At 48.3% G+C, this 26,924-nt stretch overlaps 1 protein-coding gene across 13 annotated transcripts in view; it reads left to right on the top strand.

Moving 5' to 3' along the window:
• Window positions 1–26,924, top strand: part of EVC (EvC ciliary complex subunit 1) — a 107,137-nt gene that overhangs the window by 70,756 nt on the left and 9,457 nt on the right. For 9 of the 13 annotated variants that reach the window (XR_011464550.1, XR_011464552.1, XR_011464551.1 and 6 more), the window contains 8 exons: window positions 4,482–4,591; window positions 8,450–8,660; window positions 10,326–10,532; window positions 12,822–12,893; window positions 16,021–16,165; window positions 19,195–19,306; window positions 25,302–25,428; window positions 26,460–26,553. Coding sequence is in view for 8 of the 13 variants with exons in the window: in XM_070372680.1 (XP_070228781.1) it covers window positions 4,482–4,591; window positions 8,450–8,660; window positions 10,326–10,532; window positions 12,822–12,893; window positions 16,021–16,165; window positions 19,195–19,306; window positions 25,302–25,428; window positions 26,460–26,553 (1,078 nt within the window). In the remaining 5 variants the exon portion in view is untranslated. Of the gene's footprint in view, window positions 1–4,481; window positions 4,667–8,449; window positions 8,661–10,325; window positions 10,533–12,821; window positions 12,894–16,020; window positions 16,166–19,194; window positions 19,307–25,301; window positions 25,429–26,459; window positions 26,554–26,924 lie in introns of those variants that run through there. The other 4 variants (XM_070372677.1, XM_070372676.1, XM_070372678.1 and 1 more) reach the window with 2 other exon arrangements.

The following is a 26,924-nucleotide window of genomic DNA, read 5'->3' as shown; positions in this document are numbered from 1 at the left end:
AGAATCCTGGAGTGAGTTGCCATTTCCTTCTCCACAAACCTGGGTCTCCTGCATTGCAGACAAATTCTTCACCGCTTTCGAGGTAGAAAGAGCTCCCCCAAATGGCTGCACCCGTGCTTCTGTCCCCAGATGGAGCTCTGGTTGCCTCCTGCCTCTCTGGCAGGCTCTTTAATATCAACAGGTGGATCTGACCCAGGGTTCTTTCAAATGACTACTTCTGCCCTGGATCCTGGACCTTGTGAGATTTTGTGTGCAGCCTTTGAGGATGGATCTCTGTTTCCCATGATCATTTGGCTCTCCCGAATATAAGCCCTGCAGATCTTCAAAGCCAAACGTTCTTAGGGTTCATCTTCGTAGTTCAGGACCCCTGGGCTGGGGAGCTTTGGACCCCTCACTGTGTGGGGAGAACCAATGCAATAGTAATTATCCTCCCATTTGGGGGTCCCCCACCTGTAATTATGGGACGTGAGTATACGCTGACACGATCCTTTTGACCCTTCTCATTGTGGTTTCTTCTTTTTTTTAATCTGGCAATTTTTCAATTGGAATATAACTGCATTACAATGCTGTCTTAGTTTCTGCTGTACGATAATGTGAATCAGCCATATAGGTATTCATATATCTCCTCCCTTTGAGCCTTCCACCCCCCTCCCCATTCCACCCCTCTAGGTCATCACAGCTGAGCTCCGTGTGCTGTACAGGAACTTCCCATTCATCTTTATACAATTGGTTGTAGACTTTTTTCACCTGCTCTTCAGGTCATTCTCATCAATAGGTGCTCTGTGAATAGTTGTAACTTCGATGTGCCAGTGGGAGGAAGTGAGCTCAGTGTCTTCCTATTCTGCCATCTTGACCCCTCCCTGCTCCAGAAGGAACATATATCCCATTCATTTTTAAGATGCAGATTTACTCACATTTTAACATCTCTAAAACCGAGATCTTCTTAATTTACTTGGCAGTGATTTTTCTCTCTGCATGGGACCTAAAATAACTGCATTTCATAACCACTGGCACATTAGACTTGATAAAAGATACTATGTCACATCAATTCATTTCTCCGCTCATTTCATGCAGCGTAAAAACCAGAGTCCTTATTTTGCCCTGCACAGCCCCATGTGTCAGGAGCTGACCTCCTCCCTCTCTCTCCTCCCTGTCTCCCCTCTCACTCCACCCTAGCCTCCCTGGTATCCTTGCATGCCTCTAGCTCCCCAGCGTTCCTGACTCATTTGTCCTGCTTAAGGACTTTCTCCCAAGCTGCCTTCACCCCAAGACCCTCTCTGACTGTGCTTTTAAACCTGCAGTGTCTCCCTCCCCGTAGCACACCAGTGACTTCACCTCCTGGCTCACTTATAAACCCACCTCCTTTATAGGAGGGCTTCCCTGGTGGCTCAGATGGTAAAGAGTCTGGCTGCAGTATGGGAGACTTGGGTTCGAGCCCTGGGTTGAGAAGATCCCTTGGAGAAAGAAATGGCAACTCACTCCAGTATTCTTGCCTGGAAAATCCCGTGGATAGAGGAGCCTGATTGGCTACAGTCCATGGAGTTGCAAAGAGTCAGACACGACTGAGCAGCTTCACTTTCTTTCTTTTTCTTTATAGGAAAATGTTCCAAAACCCCCAACACGTACCAGGCATGTGCTGACTGTTGGTTCCTTTTCCCTTTCTCTCCTTAGTAGATGAAACTTTGAAACAACAGTAACCATATTGGAAACCACAAATGACCCAGTAGCACTTAACAGGTTCAACACTCTAGCCCAGGGAAGCAGCTCTTTGCTTCTAAATTCAAACATTTATGAACTTGCCTTCAACAATATTAAAGAAATGGTGTGACCACTTTGGGCACCGTCTGCTTGGATGATCTATGTACTCTTGGCCACCTTTGGATCCTGTTACTAGCTTTATCTGTCTTCTCTAAATGCACATCAAAGACCCCCATGTACTTTAGTGACAATGTTAATATATTTTTTAGGGAATCTAGACTGTGTTGAATTTTCTAGAGTGTTCTGGTTTCCGAAGCACTTTGACAGGTTATTGTAGAGTTCTCACAAAACACATCAGAGACTGGCTTTAACAAACAATTCTGGGTAACGCAGTGTGATTTTGTGTGATTAAGTATAAGTGTTTTAAATTACGAGGCCCAGAGAACTGAAGCCTAAGCTGCTTACTCACATTCAAAGCCTCTGTGAAAGTGTTAGTCGCTCAGTCATGGTTGACTCTTTGCGACCCCATGGACTGTATCCTGCCAGGCTTCTCTGCCCATGGGATTCTCCAGGCAAGAACACTGGAGTGGGTTGCCATTTCCTTCTCCAGTGGATCTTCCTGACCCACGAATCGAACCCAGGTCTCCTGCACTGCAGGCTGAGTCACCAGAGAAGCCTCTGTGCTTTGTCTCTGTTCTGCATGCAGCATGGCCATCTCCAGAAAAACACTCCAGATGCAGGGGAAGTGAAAGAGTCTCACCTTAAAGACAGAGCCCTTGGTGTAACACAGGCTAGCTGCATGTTTCTAAGTGCTTATGTTTCCTGGTGATGTGAGTGAGCTAGGGAGGTGCATGGTGGACCTAGGAAATATTTGAGCCTTGGAGACAGACAGACTTAGATCTGAGTTTCTGCTATTCTTTAGAGCATCACTTGTGTGGCCTTGGACCTCACGAGGTTTTCACAGACAAAGCCACACTGAAGATGAGCTAACATCCAGAATTACGAAACACACAGGGGACAATCTGCCACAAGTGAGAGCCAGCACATACAGCAAGCACCAAGTTTAGACCAAGAGCGCCAGGAAATCCAGATGAAGAGACTATTAGAGAGCACTTATAAAGGAAGTATGTTTGAAACAATAAAAAAAAAAAAAACAAGACGAATTACTAGCATAAAAACAAGACATGATATAAAAAGATGACATTTAAAAACTACATACTTTTGTGAATGAAAATTGTAATCATGAAGACAGAAATTTAATGGATGAGTTAAATATCAAATTCAGTATTGTTGAAGACACAATGTGTGAACTAGGAGATAAAGGTGAGAAAGTAGTTCAGAATATGACATGGAGGGCTAAAGAGATGGAAAATATGAGAGGTTAGGAGGCATGGGCAGAGAAGGCAATGGCACGCCACTCCAGTACTCTTGCCTGGAAAATCCCATGGACGGAGGAGCCTGGTGGGCTGCCGTCTATGGGGTCACACAGAGTCGGACACGACTGAAGTGACTTAGCAGCAGCAGGAGGCATGGGAATAGAATGTGAAAGTCCTAGGGGGACTTCCTTAGTGCTCCAGGAATTCTAGGAGAGAATGAAAGAGAGATAATATTGAAGCTGATAATGGATAAGAAATTTTCAGAAGTGCTGAAAGTCATGAATCCTATGGTAAAAGAAATGTTGATTAACTTTGGATTTGTGAAATCCGGAATATATGTTAAAATTTCTAAATGTAGATAGAATAGAAATAGAAAAAGTAACTTCCAAAGCAGTAGAAGAGAACAGTAGTGATATCATAAAGATCCCCTTTAGAATAAAAACTACAGGGTGCCTAAAAATAAATCTGACCAGTGTTTATAAGACCTTAATGGAGAAGACTTCCCTGTAGCTCAAACGGTAAAGAATCTGCCTTCGAAGCAGGAGACCAGGGTTCAATACCTGGGTTGGGAAGTTCCTCTGGAGAAGGGAATGGCAATCCACTCCAGTATTCTTGCCTGGATAATTCCATGGACAGAGAAGCCTGGCGGACTACAGTTCATGGGGTCTCAAAGAGTCAGACATAACTGAGTGACTGACACAGTCCAGTGGAGAAGTTTATAAAATGTTTTTGAAGGGAATTAAAGAATTGAGAAAAAGGCTTTGTTCTTGGATAGGAAAATTCAATTTCTACAAATAAGTCTATGAATTCAATCTAATTACAAAATGAATCCCCAAAAAGCTGTTTCCCAAACTTGATATACAGACCCTAAAATTCATATGTGAAGAAAAGGAACCAAGAATAGCAAGACAGTTTTGTACAAAAGAATATGGGGAGACGTGCTCTAGCAACTATGAACTCTTGTTATAAATTGCAGAACTTCAAGTGTGATGTCTTGGTACAGACAGACCCGCAGAATTAAATAAAGAGCCTGGAACGAGATTCATGTGCATATGGAAACTATGTCAGACAAAATGTCATGACAGGCCAGTCATAAGAAGATAAATTATATAAGAAACGGTGCTGGGACAATTCCTGGAGTAGGAAATGACAACTCACTCCAGTATTCTTGCCTGGAAAACTTCATGGACAGAGGAACCTGGTGGGCTACAGCCCTTGGTGGGCTACAGCCCTTGGGGTTACACAGAGTCAGACATGCCTGAAGTGACTTAGCACATAGGAGAAAAATAATTAAATCAAAAGAGAAAGGGATTTTTAAAAATAAGAAACAAAAAGTATGCTCCGACAAAGCAATGATGGATGAAATGAACTTGAGCTCGACCCCTGTCCCTCTGCTGTGGGCTTTAGGTGTGGATGGAGGAGGATGCACTGTCCACTCTGCTGCAGGCACACCTGAAGGATGACCATGAGAACATCATCCACCGAGTCCTGGGCCAGCTCGGCAGCCTCAGTGAAGAGTGAGTACAACTTCGTGTAGGCTGGGGGCCTCCTGTCCGGTGTGATACTCCACGCTAGCCTCCGTGTCCTCATCTGTAAGTTAATTCCCACCCCCTGGGCTCCCTTACAGTGTGGTTTGGAGAACAACCAAATTGTGAACATAAATATGAAACACAGTGATAGCAGAGTGCCATGTATGAAAGGTTGAAGTCAGACCTGGTGTGGGCACAGGAACTGTTCTTACCCTCAATTTTCTCATCCATAAAATGGGGCTAACAATACCTACTTCATAGAGTTGTCTTTCATAGAAACTTTTAAAACACCTTTTGTGAGGTATAGTTTGCATACATTATTTTTAAGAGTACAATTCAATGATTTTTAGTTAATTTTAAGAGTTCTGCACCCATCACCACGATCCAATTGTAAAACACTTCCACCACTCCAAAAAAGACCACTTGTGCCCATTTTCAGTCATTCCCCATTTATTAACAAATTTTATATTTTAAAATATTCTTTATATACTTATTAATGTGGTATCACTTTTTCAGCTTCCTGAAAAATATTTCTTTTTCTTTATTTTACATAAGAAAAATTATTTAGATATAGCTAATTTTCTAGTTGCCCAGTCTTTTCCAGGAAATTATTTTGTGTATATATCAAGAAGCATGTGGATAGCTGTATTGTTAGATAATACAAAGGAGGTATCAGGAGATGGAAACAAGTAGGGAGAATCTGGTGAGCAAGTTAAGGACAGTAGTGAGCAATTGGAAGATTTATCTAGTCTCAAAAACTATATCTTTTAATAGTACCAATATTTAGTCCATTTATATTTAATGTAAAACTTTATGGTAATATATTTGAATTTTTAATCTATCTCCTTTCTGTTTGTTTTATCTTTTTCCAATCTGCTCTATGTTCCTTTTCCTCTCCTCTCTTACCTTCTTTTGGTTTAGGTGTTTTATTATTTTCTGTTTTCTCTCTCTAATTTAGTTATTAGTTATGTATTATATATATACTATATAGATAATATATAGTATATATATATAATATATAGTATATATATACTATACATAGTAATATATAGTATATATGTTATATACTAATAATTTAGCTTACTAGTTATATATTCTTTTACTGTGATTTTAATGATTCAGAGATTTTGAATTGCATCCTTTGTGTGCCAAAATATAGCATACATTAATATGTTCCTTCTTTCAAGACAGTAGAATGCTTTATTTCCATTCATTTCTCTTTCACAGAGGAAAAATGCTTTTCTTATTGGGCATTTTACATAAAGAATCTGCCTGCAATGCAGGAGACCTGGGTTTGATCCGTGCGTTAGGAAGATCCCCTGGAGAAGGGAAAGGCTACCCACTCCAGTATTCCAGCCTAGAGAATTCCGTGAACTGCAGTCCATGGGGTTGCAAAAAGTTGAACATGAGTGAGAGACGTTCACTTTCAGTTTCTTTATACATTTGCAGCTCCACAAGATACTGGTTTTGGTTTGTGCAGTCAATATTCATTTAGATTGACACTTTATGATGCTCTTGATTCTTTCCTGCATCTTTAAGTGTCCACCTAGGAGTATTTCTCTTTGCATGAAGATTCTGTTTATTTTAGATTTGCTACTGACAAATTTTCTTAGATTTTGTTTGTCTGAAAATGTCTGTCTTCATTTTTGAGGGGTGTTTTCATTGGGTGTAAAATCCTGGTTTAGCTGTCTTTTAAATTCTTTTAAAGAAATCTTTTGTTTCTGATTTCAGTTGTTTCTGATTGCTTTTAAGATTTTCTTTTGTTCTTTGGTTTTCATCAGTTTATTATAATATGCCTAAACATGGATGTGGGTTTTTGTGCATTTCCTGTTTGTTTTTACTAAATCTGTAGTGATTCTTGAATCTGTAATTTGCTATCATTAATCAGTTTTTTAAAATTCTGAATCTTTATCTCTTTAAATATTCCTTCTGATTATTCTCTTCCTACTCTTCCTGGGAATGCAATTTAATGTCTATTAGATTTTTTTACCTTAGGTTATTTGTCTCTTACATGCTATTCTATATTTTTGTTCCTTGTAGTTCAGTCTAGATAACTTGTTTTGATTCTCTTCCCCTTCACACTCTCCTCAGGTGTGTCTTATCTGCTGTTCAATCCATCTGCTGAATTCTTAATGCTGGTTACTGTGTTTTTAGTTCTAGAATTTCCACTTTATTTTTGTCATAGTTTCCAGTTATCTGCTCAGATTCATCTTCTCATTTAATTTCCTGAACATATTCATTATAGCTGACTATTTTAATATCCAGTATCTTGTGGGTATGTTTCTGTTGTCTGTTTTTTTTTTTTTTTCCTTTATTTTTGGTCAGTTCTTATCTGTTTGCAAGTCTGGTTATTTTTATTGAATGCTAGATAGTGTTATTAAAAAATCATAGTAATAACTTAGGACTTTGAATGATGGGATCTTCCTCCAGACAGGATTTATCTTACTTCCAGCAGGGATTTCACTTCCAGCAGGGATTTCAGACAGTGGCAGATCAACCACTCCATGGGTGAATTTAGCTGATTCAAAATTAGGTCTTTACAAGGGGTGATTCCTTATTCTTAGGAGTGTTTGCTGGTTCTCTCCTCCTTGGTAAACTGACTGACAGTTTTCTGTTCAACTTTTCAGGCTGTAAGAAAATACCTCAAGTTAGAAAACCAAATGTTGAGCCTCTCTAAACCAGTTTCCTACTTAACTCATTGAGATAGGAACTCAAAAATGGTTCATGACTTCAGTTCTGAATGTGTTAATTTTGAGAGTCATGTAAGAAATTTGAGTGGATACGTACTGAAGGCAACTGTATATATGCATCTGAAACTTGAGGCAGAATGTGATAAAGTTAAAAAGGTTAATCAAAGGACAGATGACTGACTATAACTCAAGTGTGCACCCACATCTAAAAGGATGGGCAGCAGAAGATGGGATAATTTTAACCTGTCGCTTCTGGAAAGGTTCCCTGTGGGGCATGACTATTTGGGGTGTTTCTTAGTGGGTCAGTGTATTAGTCAGGATTCTCCAAACAGAACCAATAGAAGACATAGTATAGGTGATATAGGTAAAGATATAGGTGGGCTTCCCAGGTGGGCTTCCCAGGTGGGCTTCCCAGGTGGCGCTAGTGGTAAAGAGCTTCCCTGCCAATACAGGAGACATAGGAGGCACGAGTTCAGTCCCTAGGTCGGGAAGATCCCCTGGAGGAGGGTGTGGCAACCCCCTCTAGTATTCTTGCCTGCAGAATCCAGTGGACACAGGAGCCTGGAGGGCCACAGTCCATAGAGTTGCAAAGGGTCAGACACAATGGAAGCAACTTAGCATGCATGCATAGGTACAGATATAGAGAAGTTGAGAAGTCACGGGATCCACGGTAGGCAAGCCGGAGACTCAGGAGAACCAATATGTAATTTCAGTCCCAAGTTCAAAGGCCTGAGAACTCAGGGGCTAATGGTGTGACGTCCAGTTTGACGGTCAGCAGTTCCAAGACCCAGGAAAAGCCAATGTTCCAGTTTAAGTACAAAGAGAAGGAAGTACAAAGGAAAACCATGTCCCACTCAAGGCAGTCAGGCAGGAGGAGTTACCCCTTACTTGTGGTTAAGTGGGCCTTTTCGTCTCTTCACACCTTCAACTGATTGGACAAGGCCCACCCACTTTAGGGAGAACCATCTGCTTTACTCATTTATTCAAATATTAATCTCATCCAGAAACACCCTCACAGCAGCTCTCAGAATGATATTGGATCAGCTGTCCATTCAGCCCATGGCCCAGCCAAGCTCACACATAAAATTAACCACCACACTCTGTTGCCAGGAACACTCACCCCCCCGCCCCAACCTCCTCCCCACTGTCTCCAAAGGTCCACTCAGTGCATCCTGGAGGGGCACGGACTGCTCCTGCGTTCAGCTCTCCGGAGGCTGGCTCTCCGCGGCAGTGCCATCACCACCCTGGCCCAGATGAGGCTGTCGGGGAAGAAAAGCCTTCTCCAGGAGCTGCGGGAGCAACATGCCCTGGAGCAGGGCTCCTCCCAGTGTCTGGACGAGCACCAGTGGCAACTGCTCAGAGCCTTGGTAAGACCGTGCCTCAGCCCCTGCCCCACCCAGAGCAGGAGTACCACTTCCTTGGCTTCCAGGTTCCAGTCTGGTTTAGTCAAAGCCCCAATCCTGGGGACTTCTCTGGCTAAGATTACTTGCTTCCAGTGCAGCGGGGGCCTAGGTTCAATCCCTGGTCGGGGAACCAGATCCCACATGCTGCAAGTAAGAGTTTGCATGCTGCAACTGAGAGAAAAAACCAAAGATCTTGCGTGCCTCAGCTAAAAATATCCTGCAAGCTGCAATGAAAATTGAGGCTCCTGTGTGCCACAGTTGGGACCTGGTACAGCCAAATAATTAAATGAGTGCTTAGTTGCTTAGTCATGTCTGACTCTTTGTGACCCCTTAGACTGTAGCCCACCAGTCTTCTCTGTCCATGGGATTTTTCAGGCAAGAATACTGCAGTGGGTTGCCGTTTTCCAGGGAATCTCCCGACCCAGGGATCAAACCCACTCTCCTGTGTCTCCTGCATTGCAGGCAGGTTCTTTACCCACTGAGCAATCAGGGAAGCCCCCAAGTAAATAAATAAATTAAAAAAAAAATCAACCCTGCTCCCATATTGTTGTGGGTGGGGACAATGGCACAATAGGTACCCCTGCTGGGGGCACCCAGTATGCCCAAAGCTTGCAGTGTATATGATAATGACAATTATACTAAAGTTGCACAAAAAGTCAGAACACAGATAGGTGCAGTCATCGTCAGGGGTTGAGAGAAGAGGGCTCTGTGGTCTGTTTTAAGGTCTTCACAAATCTAAAGAAAGACTGTGAATTGCAGGGCTGGGATTTAAACCCAAACAGGCTAACTGCAGGTCTGCTATAGCCACTGAGCTGTATAAGCAGCTGATGTTTTTTGACCTATGAGTAAGGGACAAGCTCACCGTCTCTTTTTCTCGGCCCCGGAGGACTTGGTGGGAAGCAGGCAGCACTTCCTGCCCTACCTCCGACTCCCCAGCCTCTTTCTCCAACCCCTATTCCTTCAAGAGATGGACTCCCCATGGGCCCTCTGTTGGCTTCCATGATGTCCCAGACTACTCTCAGACTCCGATGTGACTGAAAAACCTCTCGCTGTGTGACTTTTAGAAAGTTGCTCGGCGTCTCTGCTCCTCTATGTCCTCATCACCCCTAGTGTTCAGGTCTCAAAGTGTTTGGGGTGATGGAGTAAGTTCTTGTACATGTAAAGAGCCACGGATGGCACTGGGCACACTGTTGGTGCTCAATAAATGCCCAAAGGGATCATCAAGATCCCCAGGCTCATCCACTGTGTACAGGTTTTTGCCAGCCCAGAGGTGCTCACTTCCTACCCCTTCTCCAACCTTCCTGGGACCCCAGGCAGGGCCAACCCCACCTCCTGGTTTGGTCCTGACCAGAGCATCCATTGACTTCCCTGGAGCTCAAACGGTAAAGAATCTGCCTGCGATGCAGGAGACCAGGGTTCGATCCCTGGCTCAGGAAGATCCTCTGGAGCAGGGAATGGCAACCCACTCCAGTACTCTTGCTTAGAGAATTCCATGGACAGAGAAGCCTGGGAGGCTACAGTTCATGGGGTCGCAAAGAGTCAGACACGATTGAGTGGCTAACACACACACACGGAGCATCCACACAGAGGACAGGGGTCTCCAGTCTTCTCCCCACCCAACTTTTCCAGGAGGCGCGCGTGCTGGAAGAGACCGGCAGGCTGGAGGAGGAGGCGCAGCAGACGCGCCTGCAGCTTCAGCAGCAGCTCCTGGCCGAGGCCCAGGAGGTCGGGCAGCTCCTGCAGCAGCACACGGAGCGCGCCATCGGGCAGGCGCTGCTGGGCCACGCGCGGAACACAGCCTCCAGGAGCCGGGCCAAGGACACAGACGACTTCAAGGTACAGGGCCACCCCAGCCCCCAGGGAGCCCAGGGGACCAGAGGCGGGGATCAGGGGTGAATGAGAGAAGGGATTTGAGCAGAGCAGCAGCTGGGCCTGCCCAGGAGCCTTGAGACCTGCAGAGCTCTTTGCCTCTGAGCTGCCTTTTCCCCTCGCTGTAAGAGGGAACGCCTGCCCTGTGGAGCGGTGAGGATTTCCGCCCGCTGCCCAGCCCTGTCTCCTGTCCTTCTGAGCACCAGCTCGGTCCTTGCACCGGCCCAGAGAGGAATGTCATTTCAGCCAGAGCCTCCCAGTGAGTCAGTGGCAGGTAACAGAGTCTGAGCCTAAGTCCCTCCCCCAGGGGCAGGCCCTCCCTGCCCTTGGCCACCTCTGTCGGAACCTGAGCACTGGTGGAGTTGTCCCTGATGGCTGACCATTGCTGCTAACATCAGTCTGACTTGAGTAAGCCGTGGTTGTCTCCTTGCACTGAGTTATGACAAACCACAGGAGTGAAAACCACCTTCGTAAGAAGTGATGTGGGCATCGCCCTTCTAAGTCAGTGGAGGGGTGGGTGGGGCTTTGACTGCCTCATCTCACTGGGCTCTTACCACAGCCCTTGCCTGGAAAGGATAATTTTTCTTCCCATTGTTCAGGTGGGAAGACTGAGGAGTTTCACTGGGCAGAAGACATGCTTAAAGCCCCCCAGCCTCAGTGAGTGGCTGGGACTGGAGGCTGGTCATGTCTGGAATGACCAGCACGTGCTTGGCTTCTCCTTGCCTGCCTCCTCCCTCAAGCTGTAAGAAAAGGCAGGGGACCCCCACGTGTTGCAGATCTCAGCAGAGAGAGTCTGTGGCTGGTACCCATGGGAGGTGTTTTAGATTTGGGCTGGCAGCAGACCCATCTGGGATGTGCCAGGACCCTCGAGGGCACTTCCATGAGTCCCTTCATTTACATAAAGGCACTCACCTGCACAGCAGAGACATTGGCCCCTCAATTCTGAAACACCCCATCTCGTTCCAGATCTTTGGTGTCTGCCACACTTCATCATCCAGACCTCAGGGCTAGCGATGCTGGGAGAGTCTCTTCCCTCTCCTAAAACCTTACAACTCTGACCTAATCAATGGTCATTACGTGAAAACAGAATGAAACATACGTGTGGCATATCTTCTCCTCGGCTTCTCCAAAGGACTCTGAGTCAGGCTTAGATAACGGACCCCCACCAGACACACACCCACCAGAAAGAACGTGGGCCCGGTGTCTGGAAGGATGTTCTTTGCTGGACCTCTGTTCACAGGGCCCCTTGGCCTCGGGCCCTGCGGCAGGTGCTGGGACAGAGGAGCCAGGTGGCAGTGTTCCTGCCTTCAGGGAGCTTATCATCTACTGGGAGAGGACACGCTAACTTGAGAAGTTGTGCTGGATGGGAGCTGAGATGCAGGCAGCGCCGAGGGGGATCGAGAGAGGGCTGAAACATTGGACATTCTAGAGCAAGTGTATTTGCTGACTTGAGTGGTACACCAGCTGGAAAAACTGGGGAGGAGGAGAGGAGGGTGGCCAGGATGGAGGCCCTGGAGAAGGGAGGAAGGCTGCAATGCAGAGAGGTGGACACCGCCCCCCTGTGGCAGGAGCCTAGAGGGACAGAAGGTGTGAAGTGCAGGTGGGTTTGCTGACTTGACAGGGAAGAAGAGGGACTTCCTGTCTTCTGCGTTGCTGCTGCTGCTGCTAAGTTGCCTCAGTCGTGTCCGACTCTGTGGGACCCCATAGACGGCAGCCCATCAGGCTCCACCGTCCCTGGGATTCTCCAGGCAAGAACACTGGAGCAGGTTGCCATTTCCTTCTCCAATGCAGGAAAGTGAAAAGTGAAAGTGAAGTCGCTCAGTTGTGTCCAACTCTTAGCGACCCCATGGACTTCAGCCTACCAGGCTCCTCTGTCCATGGGATTTTCCAGGCAAGAGTACTGGAGTGGGGTGCCATTGCCTTCTCCCATCTTCTGCATTACATGTGCTAAATGAAATCCAAGGAAGGCTGTTAGTGGGAGCTCCTGACTGGAAGTGCAAGGCCAGAGCTCAGAGTCCTTGGGGGTGGAGTCAGATGTGAATGTTGGATGGAGAGGGAGAGAGAAGCGGCCACAGTAAGGGAGGAGCAGGACTTAGGGGTGAGGAGACGGACTCTCATCTCCTCTGCATCCCGAGCTGCAGCCCTCCTCACCTCCACGGCTTCCATCCACGCCAGCACGTCAGGGTATATTTCTCAGCCCTACGAACATAATGAATCACTCAACAATAATGAATGGGCATTTTTTTTCTTGCCCAGAGCTTGAAGCCATTCAGTAAATGTTTGCTGAAATGGGGAATCGAACCTGACCTTTGCCCATCATCTCATAAGGTAAAAGGTGATGACTTTACAAGTGCCCAACCATGTCCCCAATGATAGAGCATCCCAGCATTTCTTCTCTGTTCTGCTTTGGGTCCAAAGGTGTGTCATTGAGGACTGTGTATAACTGCAAGTGACAGAAATCTGTGCTTAAGTAAATGGAAGTTACTGATCTCACATAACAAGAAATGTGGTGGTTCCAGGCTGGCACAGAGGATCAATGATGTGACCAAGGACCAACCTCTTTCTGATCCATCATTATTGGTGTTGGTTTTGTTGCCTCATAGTCTCAAAATGGCTGCTGCTGCTCCATACATCAGGCTGTGTCCTGGCCAGAAGAGGGAAACACAAAGTCTATCACCCTCACCAAGGCTTTGCTTAATGTTGGGAAAAGGGAGGCCCTCAACAGACTCTCTCTAACATTGCATCTCACTGGTCAGGACTGGGTCATACACCCAGCATCAGACCATCCCTGACCAAGGAAAATAAGATTATTCAGTTCAGTTCAGTTCAGTTGCTCAGTCATGTCCAACTCTTTGCGACCCCATGAATCACAGCACGCCAGGCCTCCCTTTCCATCACCATCTCCCGGAGTTCACTCAAACTCACATCCATCCAGTCAGTGATGCCATCCAGCCATCTCATCCTCTGTCGTCCCCTTCTCCTCCTGCCCCCAATCCCTCCCAGCATCAGAGTCTTTTCCAATGAGTCAACTCTTCACATAGGTGGCCAAAGTACTGGAGTTTCAGCTTTAGCATCATTCCTTCCAAAGAACACCCAGGGCTGATCTCCTTCAGGATGGACTGGTTGGATCTCCTTGCAGTCCAAGGGACTCTCAAGAGTCTTCTCCAACACCACAGTTCAAAAGCATCAATTCTTCGGCGCTCAGCTTTCTTCATAGTCCAACTCTCGCATCTATACATGACCACTGGAAAAACCATAGCCTTGACTAGACGGACCTTTGTTGGCAAAGTAATGTCTCTGCTTTTGAATATGCTATCTAGGTTGGTCATAACTTTTCTTCCAAGGAGTAAGTGTCTTTTGATTTCATGGCTGCAGTCACCATCTGCAGTGATTTTGGAGCTCAAAAAAATAAAGTCAGCCACTGTTTCCACTGTTTCCCCATCTATTTCCCATGAAGTGATGGGACCAGATGCCATGATTTTTGTTTTCTGAATGTTGAGCTTTAAGCCAACTTTTTCACTCTCCTCTTTCACTTTCATCAAGAGGCTTTTTAGTTTTTCTTCACTTTCTGCCATAAGGGTGGTGTCATCTGCATATCTGAGGTGATTGATATTTCTCTTGGCAATCTTGATTCCAGCTTGTGCTTCCTCCAGCCCAGCGTTTCTCATGATATACTCTGCATATAAGTTAAATAAGCAGAGTGACAGTATACAGCCTTGACGTACTCCTTTTCCTATTTGGAACCAGTCTGTTGTTCCATGTCCAGTTCTAAGTGATTAAGGGGGCACAGGTTCAATCCCTGGTCAGGAAGATCCCACAGGCTGCATGGCACAGCAAAAGAAAAAAAAAAAAAAAGTAGTGCAGATGAGGTAAATGCTATAGAAGTATAGAAGAAGAGTCAGATTATACGTGTGATCAAAAATAATGTGATCAAATCCACAGGCAGAAAGAAGCAACATGTGTTTAGGGATATTGTTGTTCAGTTGCTCAGTCATGTGCAATTCTTTGCAACCCCATGGACCGCAACTCCATGGACCGCAACCCCAAGGAACCACGCCAGGCTTCCTTGTCCTTTACCATCTCCTGGAGCTTGCTCAAACTCATGTCCGTTGAGTCGGTGATGCCATCCAGCTATCTCAACCTCTGTCATCCCTTTCTCCTACCTTCAGTCCTTCCCAGCATCAGGGTCTTTTCCAGTGAGTCAGTTCTGCACATCAGGTGGCCAAAGTATTGGAGCTTTAGCTTCAGCATCAGTCCTTCCAGTGAACATTCAGGGTTGATTTCCTTTAGGGTTGACTGTTTGATCTTGCAGTCCAAGGGACTCTTAACTGAGTCTTCTCCAACACCACAATTCAAAAGCATCAATTCTTTGGCACTTAGCCTTCTTTATGGTCCAACTCTCACATCCATACATGACTACTGGAAAAACAATAGCTTTGACTATAGGACCTTTGTTGGCAAAGCAGTGTCTCTGCTCTTTAGTATGCCGTCTAGGTTCATCATGGCTTTTCTTCCAAGGAGCAAACATCTTTTAATTTCATGGCTGCAGTCACCATCTGCAGTGGTTTTGGAGCCCAAGAAAATAAAGTCTGTCACTGTTTCCACTGTTTCCCATCTCTGCCATGAAGTGATGGGACCAGATGCCATGATCTTCATTTTTTGAATGTTGAGTTTGAAGCCAGCCTTTTCACTCTCCTCTTTCACTTTTTCAAGAGTCTGTTTAGTTCCTCTTTGCTTTCTGCCATAAGGGTGGTGTCATCTGCATATCTCAGGTTATTGATATTTCTCCCAGAAATCTTGATTCTGGCTTGTACTTAATTCAGCCTGGCATTTCGCATGATGTACTCTGCATATCAGTTAAATAAGCAGGGTGACAATATACAGCCTCGACATACTTCTTTCCCAATATGGAACCAGTCTGTTGTTCCATGTCCAGTTCTAACTGTTGCTTCCTGACCTGCATATAGGTTTCTCAAGAGGCAGGTCAGGTGGTCTGGTATTCCCATCTCTTTCAGAATTTTCCACAGTTTATTGTGATCCACACAGTCAAAGGCTTTGGCATAGTCAATAAAGCAGAAATAGATAGTTTTCTGGAACTCTCTTGCTTTTTCCATGATCCAGCGGATGTTGGCAATTTGATCTCTGGTTCCTCTGCCTTTTCTAAATCCAGCTTGAACATCTGGAAGTTCACAGTTCACATGTTGTGGAAGCCTGGCTTGGAGAATTTTGAGCATTACTTTACTAGTGTGTGAGATGAGTGCAATTGTGCAGTAGTTTGAGCATTCTTTGGCATTAATAATAAGATTATTAATGCTGGTTTAAACCAGCCAGGTGCTCTCTACCTGCTCTGGACCAGCGAAGTTTGGGAGTAAGTGGACTATGGGAGTCAGGACTGTGTTGGCCGTAGTTGGCTCTGTGTGTGCCCTCTACTAAGACTTTCCCCTCCTGCCCACAGAGAACGCTGATGGAGGCAGCCGTGGAGAGTGTCTACGTAACCAGCCCTGGCATCGGCCGGCTTGTGCAGGCATATTACCAGCAGATTGGGAGGGTCATGCAGGACCACGAGGAGAGAAGGCTGCAGCATCTGAAGACCCTGCAGGGTATGGTGCCCTCCACGAGGAAGCCCTGCCAGCAGCAAGCCAGATGTGCTCTTAGTTGGGGATGGGGTGGGATGTCAGCATTTTCAAATGGTTATTTAAGAGGATTTAATTTTTTTATGTTTTATGTATTTATTTATCCTTGCCTTGTCCCCCAAACCACCTTGAAGCCACCTTGGTTTCCCTGGTGGCTTAGATGGTAAAGAATCTGCCAGCAATGCAGGAGACCTGGGTTCAATCCCTGGTTGGGAAGATCCCCTGGAGAAGGGAGTGGCTACCCACTCCAGTATTCTTGCCTGGAGAATCCCATGGACAGAGGAGCCTGGTGGGCTGCGTTCCATGGGGTCACAAAGAGTCAGACACGACTGAGCAACTAATACTTTCAATGACAATGACTTGTTCCCCAAAGGCTTTTGAAAAAGCACTTAAAGAAACATATCTATAGAGTACAATAGGATTTTATTTTTTAAGTAGGTGAAGCAGGACAAGGAGAGGACAGTGAGATGGAGTTAAGGTTCAGTCATCGTCTGGGACATATGTGAGCACTTTCCTACTTAAGAAGTGACATGCATTTGCCTCTGGGCTTCCTAGTGGCCAAAGAGACGTTCCCTCAATTTAAGCTGTCACAGTGACAATGAGTAAGAACAGGCCAGTGGCCCATATGTGGGCACATTCACCCATGAGAGTCAGTTTTTCCCTGTGGGCTCTCGTAAGAGGCCACCCGGGGGATGGAGCAGACCAGACCCCCAGGGCCAGCAAGAACATCATGGAGTAACAGACAAAAACCAGTTCCTTAAAGTCTCTTGTTGCAATAGTCCTCCCTACACCTGGGGCTTTGGAGCAGGGGAGAATCCCATTTTCTCTGATGGGTTTTTCCTGGATTGTCCACAATCTCTAGACGAAGGATGCGAAGCTGGTCCTGGGAGCAGGTCTCCCATGAATCTTATTTTTCTCAGTGAGCTCAGCTGCTGCTTTTTTCCTGCCCTTGCCCTGGGGAACTAGAGCTCTACATTCAAATAAAATCTGGGACCTGCCCAGAAATCTGCCTGCTGGCTATAGATCCTTCCTGATGGTTCTCTCAAGTAAGGGTAGGTCTCCTTTAGCAGCAGGCAGATGTGATTGATCATCCCTGCAGAACATTCAGGAACTGAGGTGTTCACATCCCCTCTCTAAGCCTCAGTTTCCCGACTTGTGGGGCTAGGCTCAGGCTCACCCTTCCTGCATCCTCTCAGCTCTAATTTCCTGCTTCCCTGATACCCCAACTTAGTGAGAGGATTTCTCAACAAATGCCTTGAAATGATGTAACTTGATCACACGAACTCCTTTTTTCATTCAGTCAACTCTTAAGAGTCCTAGAATGCTATGCCCCTGGGGATCATCCAGGATGGACCTTTCTATTAATTCTAGAAAGCTTGGGTCCAGGGAGGTCAGTGGCCTGTTGATATCTCATAGCTCGGTCAGTATGGCAACTGCTGCTGCTGCTGCTAAGTTGCTTCAGTCGTGTCTGACTCTGTGTGACCCCATAGACGGCAGCCCACCAGGCTCCCCCGTCCCTGGGATTCTCCAGGCAAGAACACTGGAGTGGGTTGCCATTTCCTTCTCCAGTGCATGAAAGTGAAAAGTGAAAGTGAAGTTGCTCAGTCATGTCCGACCCTCAGCGACCCCATGGAGTGCAGCCCACTAGGCTCCCCCGTCCATGGGATTTTCCAGGCAAGAGTACTGCAGTGGGGTGCCATTGCCTTCTCCGGTATGGCAACTAGGTGAGTGTAACTAGATAAATGTAGCAGCTAGCTAAGAATAAGCATGTTCTGAGATGACTAGCCCAGGTGGCGCTAGTGGTAAAGAACCTGCCTGCCAGCACAGGAGACAAAAAAGGGACTTGGGTTTGATCCCTGGGTCAGGAAGATCCCCTGAAGAAGGTCATGGCAACCCACTTGTCTGGTGAATCCCATAGACAGAGGAGCCTGGTGGGCTATGGTCGATGGGGTCACAAGGAGTCAAACACGACTGAGACGACTTAAGACACAGCGTGCACAAGATGACTAGGAAATATGAAATATATATATGATGAAATATGAAAAAATATATATATGAAAAATATATATAAATATATATTGTTATGGCTATGGTCTAATAAGCAGTTAATTCAGGTAGTAGCAAGAATGCAGGAGAAAATAATTTTGATCATCTGTTTCAAAATATACCACTGTTTTAAATAATTAAAAAAAGAAGAGGAAATGTGTTCTGATATATAGACCAGTGCACCTCAGACTCAGAAACCAAACCTCTCAGCTCCTTGGAAAGCACCCGGTTCAGCACCCATGTCTGTAGGACTCACTGCATGCGTACAGCACTTTGTGTAGGTTGGTTTTCTTTCCTGGTGTGGACTTTTAATCATTTTTGGTGGCCTTTTAGTGTTGACCCTTTCTTATTAGGCTTTCCTTTCTCCTGATACTTACAAGAAAGCGGGGCTGAGCAGATGCAGGCAGAGCTGGGGTACTGTCCTCATTGGTGCATGGGGTATGACGGAAATCGTGGCTTCCTCCTGCACACAAAGCCCTTCCCCGGGTGAAGCGTGGAGCTGGTAAACAGCACACCTGAGAGCAGGTGTGTCCTGCTCATCTCTGCACCCCAGCGCCTGGCCCCTTCCCAGCACAGTGTGAGTCCTTCAAACACCCACCTCGATCATTGTGTGTTATGTGGGCTTCCCTGGTAGCTCAGCTGGTAAAGAATCTGCCTGCAATGCAGGAGACCCTGGTTCAAATTTCTCGATTAGGAAGATCCCCTGGAGAAGGGATAGGCTACCCACTCTAGTATTCTTGGGCTTCCCTGGTGGCTTAGACAGTAAAGAATCTGCCTGCAATGCAGGAGACCTGGGTTTGATCCCTGGGTTGGGAAGATCCCCTGGAGAAGGAAACAGCTACCCGACTCCTGTATTCTTGCCTGGAGAATTCCAAGGACAGAGGAGCCTGGTGGGCTACAGTCCATGGGTGGTAAAGAGTCAGACAGGAATGTGCGACTTTCACTTTCAGGTGAGAGAATAGAAGATTACAAGCTGCGGAAAAAGCAAGAACTCGCCGATCCTTTGTCTGGGGCCGAGATGGCAGGTGGAGCTCAGGAAGCCTCCAGAGCTGTTCACCAGAGGTAAGGCCTCCCCGCTGGCTGAGGGTCCCCACGCAAAGGTCCCAACCCCTGTGCATCGCCTTTGTCTCTAATACACTCTCAGAAGCTGACCTCCCATTCATTCACCTGTGGGCCTGGGTTTCCTGTCTCATGTGGCAGCCCACAAGCCCCCGTCTGGTTCCCCCTCTAACTCTCAGCCCCTGGAAAGGACTTTGGCAGAAGGGCACAAGTCAAGATGTGCTGAGGGCTTCGTCCCAAGGTTGGAGTGGTCTTCACAGCCCTGATGTGGCATCTCCTCTCTGATCCATGCTTAGCTGAGGCCCCAGGGGCAGGTGAGCCCAGGAAGCATGGTGAGGGGGCAGGGAAAGAGGAGGAGGACTGTTTCCTGCTGCTGCCGTAGCAACGCCCACCCCCGCACCGCCGCTATCACACTCCGTGTTGTCTCAGGGAGCCGAATGTCAGAAGTTAGGCTGATGCTACTGGTTTTCTGGGCCTCCCAGGCCAAAATCAGGGTGTTGCTGGCTGGCCTATCATCAGAGGCTCTGGAAGCTTCCAGGCTTCTTCAGGTGTCAGAGGAATCCAGTTCCTTGTAGAACTGAGGTTCTGTTTCCTTGTGGCTGTTGGCTGGGCCCACCCTGACCTCCCAGTGGCCTCTCTCTGCATCCAGAGATGTGGTCCCTGCATCCAGAACATTAAGTCTTGCCCACACTTGTCATCTCTTCTGCTGCATCTCTCTGACTGCACCTGGAGAAACCTCTGCGTTCACAGACTCCAGTGATTGTTGTTGTTTAGTCGCTCAGTCGTGTCTGACTCTCTGCGACCCATGGACTATGCAGCCTGCCAGGCTCCTCTGTCCATGGGATTCTCCATGCAAGAATACTGGAGTGGGTTGCCATCTCCTTCTCCAGGGGATCTTCCTGACCTAGGTATTGAACCCAGGTATCCTGAATCACAGGCAGATTCTTTACCACTGAGCCACCAGGGAAGTCCCCCAGTGATTTAGACCCACCTAGATAATCCAGCAGAGAAGGCAACGGCACCCCACTCCAGTACTCTTGCCTGGAAAATAGACGGAGAAGCCTGGTAGGCTGCTGTCCATTGGGGTTGCTAAGAGTCAGACACAACTGAGCAACTTCACTTTCACTTTTCACTTTCATGCATTGGAGAAGGAAATGGCAACCCACTCCAGTGTTCTTGCCTGGAGAATCCCAGGGATGGGAGAGCCTAGTGGGCTGCCGTCTCTGGGGTCGCACAGAGTCGGACATGACTGAAGCGACTTAGCAGCAGCAGCAGCAGCAGATAATCCAAGTTAATGTCCAAATCTTAAAACCAGTAACCTTAATCACCCCAGCAGAGTCCTGATTGCCATGTAACATAACATCTTCACACGTTCCAGGGATTAGGGTGTAGTGGGGGGCACTGTGTGGCCTACCACTAGGAGGGAAAAGCCAATAAGGCCTGTGACAATGAGGGGTTTCCATGCCAACTGAGGCCCACCCCAGTCTGGACCTTCTTATGGACTCAAGGAGATGGGCATTGAGGGAAGGGCATCGAGGGTCATGTATGAGCCTCTAAATCACTGAAACTAAATCACACACCTGCACCCCCACTGGGCTTTGCTTCTTTATTTTCCATAAACCCAACAGAGTTGGACCAAGGAGTGGCAGAGGCCCCAACTCTTGGGTCACTGGGGTCAAAGTGGAGCCCTTGGCCCACAAGATGTATAGAACTCAACTTCCAATAATGCCAGCAAGGGGTGAGGAAAACAGGGGACTTGTCTACCAAGTCTACCAAGCCCCTGCCACGTTGGTTGAGGGTCTGCCCTGGAGGCGTTAATTCTCCAGCGTTCTCAGGCATCCCTGAGCTGGCCAAGCCCCACACCCCATGGTCAGAGGAAGCTCTGAGACCTGGGCAGAGGTACTCGTAATGAGACATTGGCATGCATGGAAACTGTCCCCTGAAGGGCAGCCAACCACCACGTCGGCTGAAGGGATGTGGGCTTAGCACCAGCATGTCCCCATAAGCACATACTTAGGTCCTGAGGTAGGCACGGGGGACAGTGCTTCCCACCTGAGAGCTTAGAGCCTAGAGGGAGAGATGGACAAATTAAAAAGAAAACAAGTCGGCACAGGCGCTGTGATGAGGGAGGGGGCATTGTGGGACCGCAGCGGGGATGGGGCTCCCTTGTCTAAGGAGAGGCATCTCACCAGCTGGAAGTAGCAGCAGGACCACCGCCCTCCAGGATGGAGGAAAGTGAGCTACATCCTGGGCCACCGAGTAAATCCCAGCCCTTCTCTGATGCTCCTTTAAGAAGCAGGATCCGCAACGTCCCCCAGGTCAGACTGAGTCCAGCTTCCCCTCCGTAAATCCTCTGGCCATGAGCTGCTGCTGCTGCTAAGTCACTTCAGTCATGTCCGACTCTGTGCGAACCCAGAGACAGCAGCCCACCAGGCTCCCCCGTCCCTGGGATTCTCCAGGCAAGAACACTGGAGTGGGTTGCCATTTCCTTCTCCAGTGCATAAAAGTGAAAAGTGAAAGTGAAGTCGCTGAGTCGTGTCCGACCTTTAGCATGAGCAGTGGTCAGCAAATGCCCTGCCATTGGGTTGAGGCTGGGACTCACTCTGACTGTTGGCACAGTCTTCAAACTACAGTCCAGCGGTTCTCAGATTTGGGGGCATCTGTCTCTCGTGGCTTTGTGCTGAACATGCTGGTTGCACCCCTGGACACCCAGACTCAGGGACTTGGAGCAGGGCCCAAACATCTGAATTGCTAACACTCTCCAGTCCTTTGTGATCCCAGGGCTCCACTTTGACCCCAGTGACCCAAGAGCAGGGGCCTTAGCCACCACCTGGTCCAACCCTGCTGGGTTTATGGAAAATAAAGAAGCAAAGCCCAGCGGGGGTGCGGGTCTCACTGATCTTAGAGACTCATATATGACCGTCAGTGCTTTTCCCTCCATGCCCATCTCCTTGAATTCATAAGTGCAGTTTCTAGTGAAAGTCAGCCAGAGCTCCTAGGGACAGAGCAGCGTGGTGATGACAGATACCGATTTTAAAAAGGATATGAGAATAAGCACGCACATGAAGCACTTCTCAGTCAGATGGTAAATTTCACACTTCTTCTCTGGTGAGGGGTGGGATTGTAAGCGAGCCCACCTAGGGATACCAGGTGATACTTAGAGGCCCCTCCCACCCTTTACGCCCCGGGCCCCAGGTTCCCCATCTGTAAAACAGCGTTGCCATAGCACCTATTACTACGGACGTATAACTGTCAGATAAGCCATGCAAAGCCTGCAAAACTCTCACGCCGAGGCCGGCACGTGGCAGGGCACCGATGTCCATCACTGCTGTCAGCACCGTCTTGGCAGAGACGTTGGCACTGCACGTGGTGCAATGTGAAATTCAAACAGTTCTGGAATCAGAACTCTTTCAAATGGATATTTTTGAAGTATCCATTCCCGTAGTCGCATTTGTGTCCACATAAGGCATCCACGAGCTGATGCACTCAACCAGGTGACCCTGTCCTCAGCCGGCTCTCTCGTCTTAGGTCCTCGTCACTCCCCTCCTGGTTTGGAGCTGCAGCCTCTGCCCAGACCCCCACTCAGCCTTCCTGCTTTCTATGCTGCAGCCACGGCATCGCATGAAACACCAGACAGCCGTGTCTCAGATTCTCCCAGACCCTTGAGACTGCAGGGTCTTGCGTGGCTCCCCAGCTCTTGAGACTGAAGCCCTGCCCTAACCAGGGGACACAGGCCCTTCCTGGGCAGTCCTGTCACTTCCCAGCGTTCCCAAGAGCCAGGTCCATGGGGGAGATGAAAAGTCAGCTGGATGACAGTCGAGAGTGACCAGGACTAGGGACAAGATGCGTGTGGGACTGAGGCTGCTCACAGAAAGAAGCCACCTGGCCTCTGTAGCGGGCTGAACAGGGGTCCCCAAAAGTGAGGTGAACGTCGCTCAGTCGTGTCCAACTCTTTGTGACCCCATGAACTATACAGTCCATGGAATTCTCCAGGCCAGAATACTGGAGTTGGTAGCCCTTCCCTTCTCCGGGGGATCTTCCCAACCCAGGGATCAAACCCAGGTCTCCTGCATTGCTTTACCAGCTGAGCCACCAGGGAAACCCAAGAATACTAGAGTGGGCACCTATCCCTTTTCCAGCAGATCTTCCCGACTCAGCAATCAGCGGATTCTTTACCAGCTGAGCTACCAGGGAAGCCAAAAGGTCCATGTCCTAAGCTCTGGAATCCATAGATGCTAAGTCACTTCAGTCATGTCCAACTCTTTGTGAACCCATGGACTGTAGCCCGCCAGGTCCCTCTGTCCAGGGGATTCTCCAGGCAAGAATACTGGAGTGGGTTGCCATGCCCTCCTCCAGGGGAATCTTCCTGACCCAGGGATTGAACCTGCATCTCTTACGCCTGCTGCGTTGGCAGGTGGACCCATACATGTGACTTTATTTGGGAAAAGGATCATTGCAGATGTCATTTATGTTAAAGATCTTGAGATGAGGCCATCACCCTGGCTGATGGCCAGGGAAGCAGGGGGACATCTGACCACACATGGAGGAGATGATGTGACAACAGAGGCAGAGACTGGAGTGATGCAGCCACAAGCCAAGGGGTGCCGGCAGGCACCTGAAGAGGCAGGGAACAGGTTCACCTCTAGAACCTCCTACGGAGCACAGCCTTGCCAACTCCTTAACTGAAGATTTCTGGACTCTTCCATGAGAGAGGATAGATGTGTTAGAAGCCTCCTAGTTTGGGGTCATTTGTTAGAGCAGCCCCAGCGAAGTAATGCAGCCTCTTTGAAGGTGTGAGAGAGACCACACTGCAGAGCACTGACCTCAGCTGCATCATAGTTACTTGTTTGATATCTCTCCCTCCCCTCAGCTCAAAGTAGGGCCCTGTAAGGGCAGAGATTATGAGTCTGCTATTCACAGCTGTGTCTTCAAAAGCCAGCATCACACCTGGAAGTCTAGAAATTCTTCTGTGAATCAATGAATGAGTGGATGGAAGGATGGATGATAGGGTCTTGTAGGATGAATAAGAGTTTACCAGAAAAAGCAAAAAGAGAGGGAAAGATATTACTGGTAGAAAGAAGAGCATGAAGCAAGAGCTGGTGGAATTTCGTGCCTTCAGATACAATCCATGGGCAGCTGATGCTAAAGGTGTCTTCTGCCTTCATGTCTAGAAGTTCAGCGCCTTTCAGAAAACCAATCATAACAAGGAAAAGACGACGGCAGAGAACAATTACCGAAAGAGGGTGGGTGGAATTGAATGTTCCCCTTTGCTGAGGACCAGAGGAAGGTCTGCTGAGGAGGGGAGGGAGTCTCTGCTCCTGAAAGGGAGGTGGGGGGGGAGCGCTGTCTCCAGGTCAGGGACCCTGCTTCAGCCCCAGCTCTGGCCCCTGCCACTGGCAGTAATGAGGCTGTCCTATTCAGGACTTCTCAGACTCTGCCTTCTAGGAAACCCAGCCTTCTGTTTTAGAGGGAGGAGCTCCGGCAATTCTGAAATTTTAAACAAAGACGGGTCCTTTCAGGGCACCATCTCGCCCACTCCCCACCCTCGCCACACCCCGGAATTAAATGGCTTTTCTCCTACGAAGATGCCACTTGCAGCCCGAACTCTGCAGGTGTGGGACTCAGGGTTGCCCCCCTACCCTCCACCCCGGCCCTCTGAGCTTCTCCCGAGCTCTTCTCCTCTCTGTCCTGTGGATATTACCAAACCACCCTGAAGATCAAGTGAAAAATTTGTGTGTGAGACTCTGTAAACTCCCCAGTGTTCATCGGAGGACATCTGTTTTTCTGATGAGTCAGTCGCGGGGCAGAGGGAGTCGAGAACTGCGTCTCGCATGGCTTCAGTAAATCAAGCCGCGATGGCGGTTATCCCCTGTTCTCCCCAAGGGCTCGGCCATCGGTCATCAGTTCCGCTGATTCAGCAGGTCCTGGGGGCAGGGTCGCGCTGGGTCTGATGAACCCGCGGGCAGGGCAGCGCTGACGGCCGCGTTCCTTCCCGCAGGATGCTGGCGCAGCAGAAAAAGTTCCTGGCTCAGTTCACCACGCACCAGCGGACTCGCCGTGACGCGCGGAAGCGGAAGGCGAGGGTCATGGACCATCTGGAAGCCCAGCTTGAGACCCAGCTACAGGTACAACTTGTGCAAACGCACGTGTGCCATGTGGGCAGTGGTTTACAGGGGAGTGGAAACAGTGAAAAGCCAAGCTCGTGGTCACGTGACCAAGGCACAGGCGCCTTCGTGGGGACCACACACCCTGCGCCGGAGCCCCTCAGCCTCGGCGAGTCTCCTGGGCTAATGACAAATCAGCCTTGCAGCTCGATTATGAACTTCGATTCCCCCTGGGGTCTGCAGCGCCCAGCTTGGAGGCAAGCCCGGACCACTCATCAGCTTTGTCTGTTGAGCTGAAAAGAATGAGCATCTCCCTTGTGTGCCAGTCGCCACCCTGTAGCCCTCTCGGTGTTAAGGCTGACGTTAGCATCATTCAGGCAGTGCTGCTGGGCCCAAGGCTTGCACTTTAGAATATCCAGGACGCTCATATTTCATGATGTAAAGTGAATATTTCATCCCAGAAAAATCTCCTTGGTGTGAGATAAGGTATGGCTATAAAGCAAAGCGGCTGCCCTTAAAAAGAAATCAGATATTCCAGAAAGGGAGTGCTGAGCAGTGTTGACCCATCTGAGTATTCACCAGCAGTGTGGCGTAACAACAGTGATATGATAGGGTGGTGACCTATTCCCTGAGGGCCTCCTGTAGACAGTCACTGAGGGCCTTAGGTTCATCCACAGCCAATAGTGGGTTACTCTTGGCATTTTACAGATGGGGAAACTGAGGCCCCAAGGGATCAGGCAGAGGGAGGGGTTAGATCCTGGTTCTGTGCTGCCTTCAAGGAGTCCCTCACACCTCAGTATTCTCATCTGTAAAGTGGGACCCACAGCCCAAGTGAGTGAGGATGGACGGCCAGCCGCCCCTGCATTCCATGTGCCTCGGCCGCTTCAGGCCTCTCTGGATGCTTCTCAGGGAGACAGAGGATGCTCCACATGGGAATGCTGTCCTATCTCCTGTCCCCACTCTCAGCGCATCCACCTCGATCTGATGGAAGGGGATTTAGAGGCGGAGCACGGCAGAGGGAGGCCCCACTGACCCTCTCTCTTCGCATTCAGGAAGCTGAACAGAACTTCATCTCAGAGCTGGCAGCATTGGCCCGGGTACCTCTTGCCGAAAGCAAACTATTTTCGAGTAAACGTGGGCTCTCAGGTGAGTCATAGGAGGAGGTGCCCTGCAGGCTGGTGAGCAGGAATATAGGTTCTAGACCCCAGGTCTGCCGCTACCGGTGTGTGACCTCAGGCACCACATGCACCCTCTCTGGGCTTGTGTGTCCTGTCTGTAGATGAGCAGGCTCAACTAGGATGCCTGCTGGACCCCTGGCCCTCCAACCTGCTATAAGTCCACTCAGCAGTCGACTCTCACATCTGACTCCATTTCCCCATCTGTGAAATGGGATTCATTAGTCTTTCTCCCCCTGCCAGTGGAAACCCCAGTGACATCACAGATGGTGCGGCAAGAAGAAAGTGTGTAAAATCACAGAAGGCCAGGGACTTCCCTGGAAGTCCAGTGGTTAAGGCTCT

The sequence above is a fragment of the Bos mutus genome, chromosome 6, assembly GCF_027580195.1.
Source record: "Bos mutus isolate GX-2022 chromosome 6, NWIPB_WYAK_1.1, whole genome shotgun sequence".
In the NCBI taxonomy this organism is placed as follows: domain Eukaryota; kingdom Metazoa; phylum Chordata; class Mammalia; order Artiodactyla; family Bovidae; genus Bos; species Bos mutus.
The sequence above is the reverse complement of the archived record's forward strand: the minus strand, read 5'-3'. Positions and strand labels throughout refer to the sequence as shown.